At 25.9% G+C, this 11,231-nt stretch overlaps 1 protein-coding gene across 2 annotated transcripts; it reads left to right on the top strand.

Moving 5' to 3' along the window:
- Positions 1 to 635: 635 nt before the first annotated feature.
- LOC135931609 (uncharacterized) lies at positions 636 to 10,576 on the top strand. Of its 2 annotated transcripts, none has more exons than XM_065468844.1 (2): positions 636 to 700; positions 9,628 to 10,576. In XM_065468844.1, exon 2 carries the CDS (start codon positions 9,742 to 9,744, stop codon positions 10,492 to 10,494), a length of 753 nt encoding a protein of 250 aa, XP_065324916.1. In that variant the 5' UTR covers positions 636 to 700; positions 9,628 to 9,741; the 3' UTR covers positions 10,495 to 10,576. The 2 variants fall into 2 exon arrangements, 1 of the variants encoding a protein (XP_065324916.1); XR_010573103.1 differs by lacking the exon at positions 9,628 to 10,576 and adding an exon at positions 1,524 to 1,702 and having other exon boundaries at positions 648 to 700.
- Positions 10,577 to 11,231: the final 655 nt, after the last annotated feature.

Raw genomic sequence — 11,231 nt, 5'->3', positions numbered from 1 at the left:
ATTATGTCCAATCAATATCTTAACCTTTGATTGACATCTAATGGTTAAATAATGTATTTGCCAAAATATTATTATTGACAGTTTATAACAGGATATTTCGCTACGAATTCGTGCTAAGTCATGCATGAGGGGTTCTCGATCACATTAGCGCTATTTCGAGGCCGAGAATATAATAATACAGCATATTTTTTATAATTCTCCGCGAATTCGTGGTAACAATATGAAGGGTAACGTGTAAAAATTTAAAAAAATAAGTTTTAAGCAATAAGAAGAATTTAATCCTGATGAAAAAGACTGCTTTGATACAAGATAGGAGATAATGAGATGGAGGGAAATACAGACCATTCCTTAATGAATTCCAGAGGAATCCAGACAAAAAATTGTTGGAGCTTGAGAATCAAAAATATTTATGATAAATTATTATTTTAAAAAAATTAAAATTAGACGTGCATCAAATTTAGAAATAAAAAACTATTTTAAAAATTCAAATATGTTTTTTTTAGTAATGATAACTAAAAATAAATAGTTAAGTTCAAATTTACTGCTGAATAAACTTTATATTTATAAGCGTTAATTTTTTAAAATTATTTTAAACCAGAAAACATCTGCTATAATTTGTATCATTATTTTTGTTTAAAAAATTAAATACCAAATAAACTTTTCTTTGTTTTGCTATCCTTTAAGAGAGATTCCTAATTAAGTAACCAACTAATATATATATATTTTTGTAAAAATAGCAGTTATTTAGAGATATTGTTTTAATATATAAATTATTCTAATAAGAAATATATAAATTATTCTAATAAGAAATATATAAGGGATTTCATAATATTAATTCTGTAAAGCACTTCAAGCCCATTTTTAGATTATCTAAATCCCGTCTAAAGATTTATTTTTTTTATTTATTTATTGTCTTACAATCAATCATGTTAGTAATTTTCAATATTGATATAGCATCTTTTAAAAAATTTTTTTAAATAATTACACATGAAAAGTAAATAATAACTTAGCATACTGTTAAACAACATAAAAATTTTGATTCATATTTCGTAACATATCCTGGATTATAAGGTCCATTATTTCTGGATAAGAATTTTCCATTTTTTGGTTTAAGTATTAAAGAGGACATGTATAGAAGTTTAATAGGGGGAAAATTAGAAGAAGAAAAATATCGCAATGAGGGGAGTTTGATCCCTAAAACCGTTTCCTTAAATGCTTCAACGTTATTCGAAGACATGTTATTTACTAAAAATGTTTAAATGAGTATTCAAGGAAAATATTTCCTCTAATCATTGATCTATAATTTCTGTAATATTATTCTTTATAATCCGCTTATAAGGATCCAATTTATAACGTGTTCCACCGTTTAACCTACTGTCGGAATATTATTATATTATAAAAAATAGTAATATTACAATAAAGTTGATTCAGTTGTCATATGTCTTGCAATCCTAATGTTCTAGGGTTAAATTCAGGCCATCGTTTCACAATAAATATATTTTAATTTTGACATTTAAACGCAGATTTTCCCTTGGTAAAATAAACAGACCTTTCGATGCTATACGGGTTCCACAAAAACTTTTTGCGTGACCTGCCTTATCCTACCAAATAAAACAAAAAGAGCTTATTATATTTGGTGCAATAATCTCTATTTAAATTCTTCTGATTAAAATTTTAATCAAAAAATCATTTTGTATAATAAAGCTGATAAGTTATATAAATAATTTGTAAATTAATTATTTTGTATAATAAAGTTGATAAGTTATATAAATAATTTGTAAATTAAGTTGTAATGTAATTAGTTATTTTTGGATATAAATAAGGATGCAACTTATAACTAGTTATTTTTCAAGACATTCAACAACAGATTCGTTTTTATCCCGTTTATAATGCTTTAAAATTAAAATGTTAAGTTTATTTAGTAACCCTTCATTCAGTAAGATAATTATAAAAGTAATAAGATTGGATTAAACAAACCTCCTCTTCAGGCACATAGCTGTGAGGGGAGGGAGGGCATCGCAAATTCGCCTGTTTCCGTAAATATTATTTTAAGCTAGTAAAATTTTTTAAATTTTTAGAAAAAAAGCATTTTTATAAGTGAAAACCCAAAATTATTGTTATTATGAGGCCTACAATAAGTAGATCTAAAGACCTCCAAAAGAATATATGGGAGAAAACATATCTAATACCCCCCCCCCCCTCCCCCTCGGAAAATCCTGGATACGATTATGCTCCCTTTTAAAACAAACAGTTATCTCACACATTATTCATATTAAGGTTTAATATTTTAATAAACACTAATTAAGTTTACACCATTAGTTAATATATACAAAATTTTTGACGATTTAATGTGAATTAAAATTCGGATTTCTGCCTTAAACAAAAGGTCATAAATATTTTCAAGCTTAAAATGGAAGTCAACTAAATCCGGTTAAATATAGAATTATTCTATTTGCAATAAACATTTTAAAATATTTAGATTATTGAAGAAAGCCCAACCTTAACTGTATTTAAACTGCTTAAAAGGTTTTTAAAAAATTGGCACTCTAATTCTCAATGAATAAAATTTCAATCCAGATTGTAAGTTTTCCTTTGGATTTTCTTACCAAATCAAGTTATTAAAATTTATTTTTTTGATATGAAAAATATTTTCTAACTAATTTTTGCACATCATCATACACATTAACCAAAAATCATTTTCTAACTAATTTTTGCACATCATCATACACATTAACCAAAAATCTCAAATTTTTGACAATGCTATAAAATTTCCCCAAAGTAAAAATAATTGGATTACTTCAAAATTGAGTCTGTTTTTTTTCTTTCGTTTTCACATTTTATATTTACGTATTATACCTGAAGAATTAAAAGGACATGTTTGATAGAATAATCGGTGTAATTATGGATATAAAAAAAGAATTGTTCAAGGTTACATTAATAATTATTAAAAAATAATAATTGTTATCTACTATATATAAAATCAGGTATGTAATTCTGATAAAAGGAAATTTAAATTTACAAAAATTTCACTAAATAAAACTTTATAATATTTTATAAAGTAGGAATTCTTATTCTAAACTTACTCTAAAATAGATATAATCCTCAGAATTTAAAGCCTGAAAGTGCTTCTGATCTGTTCTTAATATATATTTATTAAATATGCTCTTCTGCTTTCGGTTTTTAGATTTGATCATGTGACCTAGCTCTGAGGATTTCCTTTTAATAAGCCATAAAAAAATTATAAAAATGAACTTTAAATAAAATACCTCATCTAAAATGAATTACACAAATTATAAACAATATACTCGATATTAGTTGTATCTTCGTTAGAACCAGTTTCGGTTCTTAGAATTAGAAATTTAAAAAGAATGTCTGATTCTTATAGACGTTAAGGTCCGGTTTTTAGATATCCTCAGATTAAGAGAGTTCCTCGAAGATTGTTGAAATTATGATCATTCATCTATCCATAGAAGGTGGTTAAAATATTTTTATAAAAATGAAACTAGCAGGGTTTATCTTAAGCTTTTGATGCAAAAAAAACTAATCAGATATTCGTGGTCAAAAATAGGTTAATGATGCTTACTACCTTAAGGTACTACCTATCAAATTTGAATTTTATTTATTTTTCATTTGGATAGACACTACCAAATATATTTATAATATATATTTAAAAAATCGTGATTTATTGAAAGTCTCTATGGCCTAGTCGGCAAGAGCTTCGCCTAATGATCCCATGGTCACGGGTTCGAATCCCGGTAACGATTATGTTTTTTTCTTATTCTAACTTGGTGGTTCCATCCTTGGGGGGATGATATATAGGAGGCCGGACTCGACCACGTGATTCCATTATAATATATTAAATAATAAGGATCTTATTAAATTTTAATAAATTTTGGTCGGTATTTAGCAAATTAGGTTGGTATTTAGAATATTTCCATACATTCACTTGGTAGTAAGCATCATTAACCTCAAAAATATCATCTTTTGAAAATATTTTTAAAAGTTAAGGGGAGTCCGGGGATGGTTGGGACATTTTTCGTTAAAACCTGAATAAATTCAATAATATTAGACTAATCTGAATAAGTAAAACATCTTCTTTATCCTAAAAGTATAGGTTATTTGAATATTATATATTTATTTAATAAATTGATTATCACACTTTAGGTACGTGGGAAACACATATGTTATTGTTGGTTCACTCATTAAATACAGGTCTAAATAAATAAATTAAAAATCGGTATTCCAGTAAGACTGGAAACTATGACACAATTTGATTTTATTGATAATATTGTAATACATAACAAATAAATATTGATTTTGGAATGCCTAAAAAATTATATTTAATTATATAAATAATAGGTAACTCACCGAAACTCAGACAAATTTTTAATATTATATTTTTAAATATTTTTTTTATTTAAAAATAATAAATATGCGATTGTGTGGATATGGGTGGAAATTTTTTGATATAATAATAATTCAAAGTTTCGTTACTCAAAAGTTTTAAGAATTTCATATTTTTTTCTTTTAAAAATGTTAACAATTCTTTAATTTTACATTAAAAATATTTTTTGTGAAAATATTCACAATTTTTTAATTTTAAATTAAAAATAGAGTATATTATTTAAAAATTTTATAAAGACGTGTGCTATTTTTGGATGCTACTAAGTTAGGACGGGTTTGACTAAACTATGCCTAGGTAAACTGCAAATGCCAAGGTAAAGTACAAATGTTTAAGTAAAAATTTTTGATATAAACTTTATTAATTGGTGAGATTCATTTTCTTATGTAAATTAAATTATTATATTTCAATAATAAAGGAATATTTTATAGTTGTATTTTCTTTTATCTCATAATTAATAGTTTAAATCCAATATAATTATATTAAAAATAATTATAATTACATTTTAAATTTCAATAATATTAAATCCGCAAATTGGCCTATTATTATTTTATGAAAAGTATTTAAAAAAAATATTAAAAAAAAAAATTAAAAAAAAATAATATTAAAAATTTCCCAGAGTTTCAGTGACTTATCAAATAATCTTACCTGTAAGTAATGATAAATTTATGTCTGAGTTCGGATATAAATTTAAGACTTTTCCATAATCTTCTGTACAGAAGATGTTCCTCTCCTTTTTATTGTAATTTCGTATAACTATATAGTAAAATGAGCTAAAATGGCGTGTGCCAACTATACTATGACCAACCATGACCGACACTAATTTTATAAATAGCATTCAGAATCATATTAATTCCTGTTTATTGATTCTGAATTGTCAGATTAAAAAAATATAGTTTTAACTTTGTTAAAATTTATTTATTAAGATTTCGAAATTTTATTTATAAATGTAAACGATAAAGTTTACAATTATTTTTATTACTTTCTTCTCAAAAAACTAAAATACTAAATATTTTTATTACTTTCTTCTCAAAAAACTAAAATACTAAATATTTTTCAAATAGTATTTAGCCAATTATGTATGACGTAATTATCTAAGTTAGGTTAAAATTTGCAGTCTTATAAAATAATAGCTCAAATTTTAATTGGAGTGACCTAATGTTCCTCTATGCTCAATGTATCCCGGTCTCCCTTAATTATCTTTAGATATTTTTTGTATCTATCTATTTGACGGTCTCGCCCCAAGTTAGAATATAGAAGTGTTCTCAGTCATAAAATTTATTCTCTCTTAATAGATATATATATGTAGACATCAGAGAATCTTTGAACTATTTTAATTGTATACCGTTCGTTATTATCTTTTACAGAATAAAATAGTGATAATATTTAAAAAAATTCATTCTTTACAAAATTCTACTTAACTTGTTTGCGAAAAAGTTTGAAACGGGTTATAAAGGTTCAACCCGATTCAATATTATTTTTTATGAACCGAGCCTGATGACCATGAACCGATATTTTTATCTGAACGTAAACCGATATTTATTATTATGGTTTAATCCTTAAATTATATTTTGAATTTATTTTCATTAATAATTGTTTAAAATTCTTCTTCATTCAAATAAATTGCTTCATTATCTAAAATAATACACGAAAAATTTTCTCTGTGATTCAGTGAGTTACCGAGTTTCCTTTATACATAATCTGATATAATAAATATTATTTTGTATCATTTTGAAAAATAACGAAGTGCTTTTAACTGTTAGCGCAGATCAGGGCTGTGCTTAGATTTATGGCGGTTTGTTGCAAAAATATTTTGGGTTGTTCCATTAAAAATTCAAACTGACTAAATGAATAATATTTTATTTAATTTAAAAGAAAAAGTGAAAACTACGTTTTATATTAAAACCTTACTTTGAGTTATCTTATCACTTAAATAGTTGTTTTACAAATGTTTGTAATTGCAAAATATGCTATTAATTTTAATGGCATTTGGTATTTATTTACAACCAAAATGTATAATGATGAAAAATTATTAACTATAATATTATTATATCTATAAAAATTATATCTTTGCTTTTCTGTTTACAAAGCAAAATAAATAACTTCGTAATCTAAGGAAACATCAATAAAATTTTCGATCAAAATTAGAGATAGGGCAACAAACTGACCTGAGTTCATGCAATGCAGGATCTCGAATATTTTTTGATTAATTAAAGCTTGCCTCACCAAAAGTCACTGTGATTGGAATTATTAGCAAAATTATTAGCACAAATAATATATTTGAAAGCGTTTTAGCTAGACTAGTAGCACGGATAACGCTGCTTAAAATTTGTACACGAATGTTTATGGTATATCTGCATTATATATATAAATCGGGGTTTTTAAAATTCTATCATTAGATTTATGTCCACTTTCCGATGATATTAATCTGGAAGCAAAGCTTGTAACAGATTGCAATGATAGTAAATCAACTTCAGGTGTAACAAAGCATCGAAGAGGAATCTAAAACTTTAAACTCTTATAAGCATTTGTGTATTAACATTATCGTTTGATCGAGCAACACCTTGAAAATGCAATAAACTTATTTATATTTTTATATTTTAATATTTAAAATTTAAATATCTTTATTAATATTATAATTATTTAATTAGTGTAATATTATTAATATGAAGGGTTGAGAAGGAGGTTATTTGAAAAAAAAAGAATTCTAAAATTGTTTTTACGACTTGGTCGACGTAAAATTTGGCGTTTCCTAAAATTTTAAAAACTGGACTGCCCAGTATGCCCTCCCCTAAACAAGGCTCTGATGCACTTGGCTGTAAAATCTTTGCCGCATGTTTGATATAGTACCTAGCATAGGCCCTAGATACATTTCATTTTTAAATTCGATAAGTATTTTTGGGATAAAAAGAGAAAAGTTTAATATTTCAGCACATTATTGAATAGGTGGTGTAAATGTTTTTTTTATATATAATGGAAATAGTATATATGTTTAGATTTTGGAATTAGGTTACGAATATCAAGGCCCACTAGTGGCGAGGCTAATATATTTTTTTTAAATACTTTTTTTATACTTGACAAGAAGCACAAAACTGATTCGCCTTTAAAAATAAGTATCAAGATGTCAAATTCCCAACTACTCAATATCTATTCATTCATAAAAATTTATTGTTTTTAATGTGATTTATTAACCTTAATTAAAATATATAAATAACTTTGTGTCCATTTGAAAATTAAAAACCTTTGTTTGTGTAATTTAAATTTAAGCTCATCCCATTTTTACGAGATGATGGCTCTCGGTCCTGCAAGTTGTCAAACTCTTTAATAGATATATATAGTATAGTATAATTTTTTGTCAAGAGGAGAACTTTTATAAAATTTAATAGATTTTAATATAGTAATATAGTATACATGTTATCGATTTTTCATCCATTTTTATATTTTTATTTATGTATTGAAAATTTATTATTTCTGTAAAAGTATTTTTCTCTTATAATAATTAATATTACTCCAAATTAAATGTAATCAATTTATGTGGCACCGGTAGCAAGCAAAAGTAGGTTATGTAAAAATAGCTAATTTAATCAGTAATACCATTTTGAAAAATTTTTTTTAAAACCTCCATTTAAGAGTGAAGCTGTTTGGCCTCCATCTTAAAGGTGTTCTGCTATATATGTTAACATTTTTTTTATGATTAATTTAGATGGTTAGAGGAGAATATTTCCTAAAATTGCCTTTTTATTTAGATTTTTACCTTTAGGATTAGGGTTAGGGGAACCTTAGAAGTTATTACAATATTATCATTGGTTCATTTATAGCAAAGCTTTCTATGACTTATTCTTGAATTCAACTGGGCTCAAACAATTTTTAAACTTTTTATTTAACTGATCACCGACTTAGAATTTTTCTAGTTCCATCGGGCCTAAGTTTTATTTTAGAAATGGATCGGAAAAAAAATAAGAAGTTACAAAAGATTTGATGATTACAATTATATGATATCTTTGGGGTTTATGGAGTCCAGTTTTTAAATTGTTTGTTATGGGCGATTTTTACAGTAAAAAAACCTGATTTAACTGAAAATATATTCCAGTATATATAGTACCCTCTAAATTTAATATATTTTGCCATGAAAAATCTGAAAAGTATTCTAGCAATATATAGAATACCTAATTATTTTATAAATTTATGCTGAAATAGTCTAAAAATCATATTGGGATTATACCATATACATCATGAATTACATTTCCGGTCAAATCAATATTTTTTAAATTTAAAAACTGCCCTCAGTGAATTTTTAAAATTGAGAGTAACCGAATGCGCATGAATTCCATATCATGATATGACCTTATATACTAATTGATTTTAAGCAATGAAATAGTACTATAAATAATAAAAAATAAACGTGCAAATTATAAAATTTGACATTTGTAATCTTTCACATAAGCAAAAAGATAATCTTTATGTAGTATGGTGTGATATTTGTTATTTTTTTTAAAGTAACTCATTTCATTATTATGGCTGACATGATTCTAATACGTTATTTTCAACATAAAAAAATTGTTTAGTAAATTTTAATTGAAAAAATATAACTAAAAATCGGTATAACATTGATTAAATGTAAAATAAAATTTGAAAAAAATGAAATGGTAACTTGTAAATGTTCAAAAATAATTGCAGCAATTGATTAGACACATTATTTTTACTTTTAGTTTTTAAAAGGGGGGGGGGGGGTGGCTTTATTCTGTATAATGCATTTATACTAAAAAAATATATAAATATACTATGCTTTCTTTATTCACAGTTGGAGAGACCGGATCTACATTAATTTAGGAAGAATATAAAATTAAAATAATATTAATTTTTTTAGAAAATTATTATATTTGATAATTTACTAAATATTATTTTTTAATCTGTTTTATATATTTTTATTCATCATCTTTTTAATATTAATTTTTAAAAATATCGACCCAGTATAGTGAGTATATAAGTAGTATAAATATTAATATCATTTTATTTTCTCTCTTGTTTTTGTCTCTTTAATTTAAAAAGTATCATTCTAAAAAAGAATTTTTTTTAACTTTTAAAAAAGGACTCCAATGAAAGCAAATATGATTTTATAGCTTCTGTTAGCCTCATGATTCAAAAAAATTAAATTATCAGATATTATAATTGTCATTATCATCAAACAAATTTTCAATATATTATTATTCTTTTATACCATATAGAAAAATATAAAAAAAGTAGGAAATGATCAGAATTAATAGCTCCCAAAATCCGTTCCTCATATTCATTCCAAATTCTATTATAAAAGATCGCGTTAAGTCAATCATGTTCCGATAATGGGTAACGCCCGAAATTTTTTGAACTTTATTATAAAATGCATGATTCATAATATATTACCTTTGATCATAATTATCTATATTGTGAAAAATGTTACCTCACACTCTCTATTCACCTACGCACATTTACGAAGAATGAAAAGATCTCACATAATGTTATCTAATGATTCTCGCAAATACAATGGATTTGAAGGAAATTGTTCTTGGCATTTAGATTCACAAAATACGACCACACGAATTTGTCAACACTTTTCGAATCCTTCGAACAATGCACCAGAAAAATTTCAGGTATTTGACCTTTACGATGTTAATGGTATAATTCCCGACATATTACGAAATTCAAATATTTATAAAACGAAATCACAAAAAACAACCATATATCCTCATTCAGAAAACTATTTCACCATCAACAATATAGAAAATAATTCAGATGAACAATATTCTACAATAGCGTCCGATTTAGAATCACTTTTGTATGTAGATAAAAATGAAAACAAAACCAGAATTTTAGTCTCTGAAAATGTCAATGAAGACAAATCCAACAAGGAAAGAGAAGCAGAAGCGGGTAAAGAAGGCGTTAAAAGAATATTCCACAATTCGGCCTTCCCTGGGTCTGTCAGACAATACAGATTACATATGATAAAGGCCTGCTTTTTGGTAATAGTTATGATCGTAATATCCATGTCGGCATGTAGACTCATTATAAGGGTCTTTAGTAGGTATGTATACGATGATAAAGATGACAGAGCCTAGGGGAAATTAATTCGAAGATATAAAATTGTATATAAAGATTATTTTTTCAATAAAATTATATTTTAATAAAGTGCACATGATACTTTTTGCACCTTATGGGATTTAAAGCATGGCAAGTTAGGAATTTTAGAATTACAAGCCCTATTTGATCAACTTTTTAAACACTATTCTTCCTCAAAAAAACGATACCTTAATTTTTTCGTGCATCAATATTTTTTAAAATTAAAAAAAAAATATAAGGGGGATAATAATTTTGGTTCCACGTCAATTCGGCGCGGAAAATTCGGCGCACGACAATTCGGCGCAGAAAACTCGGCGCGGCGTCAATTCGGCGCATCGTCAATTCAGCGCGGCAACAACTCGGCGCAACGTCAATTCGGCGCGGCGACAATTCGGCGCAACTTCAATTCAGCGCGGCGACAACTCGACGCAACGTCAATTCAGCGCAACGTCAATTCAGCTCAACGTCAATTCGGCTCGTATCTAATACAGTTGCAATTTATTATAAATTTATTAGTATAAAAAAAAGGATGATTAAATAGAAATGATTTTGAATGTTGGTCATATTAATTATTTCTTCGTATTTTTTTTACAAAAATCTCAATTTTATTTACTACATGTGTAATATCAATAAAAAAAATTAACAACTAATATTTATACCGATTTCCTTGCTGGATCAATTTATCACATTATAAGGTAGGGGAGACTGGGTTTAGTCGGACCGATTTTTATAAAAT

The sequence above is a fragment of the Gordionus sp. m RMFG-2023 genome, chromosome 1 (assembly GCF_954871325.1).
Source record: "Gordionus sp. m RMFG-2023 chromosome 1, tfGorSpeb1-WG-v2, whole genome shotgun sequence".
Classification (NCBI taxonomy): domain Eukaryota; kingdom Metazoa; phylum Nematomorpha; class Gordioida; order Chordodea; family Parachordodidae; genus Gordionus; species Gordionus sp. m RMFG-2023.
The sequence above is the reverse complement of the archived record's forward strand: the minus strand, read 5'-3'. Positions and strand labels throughout refer to the sequence as shown.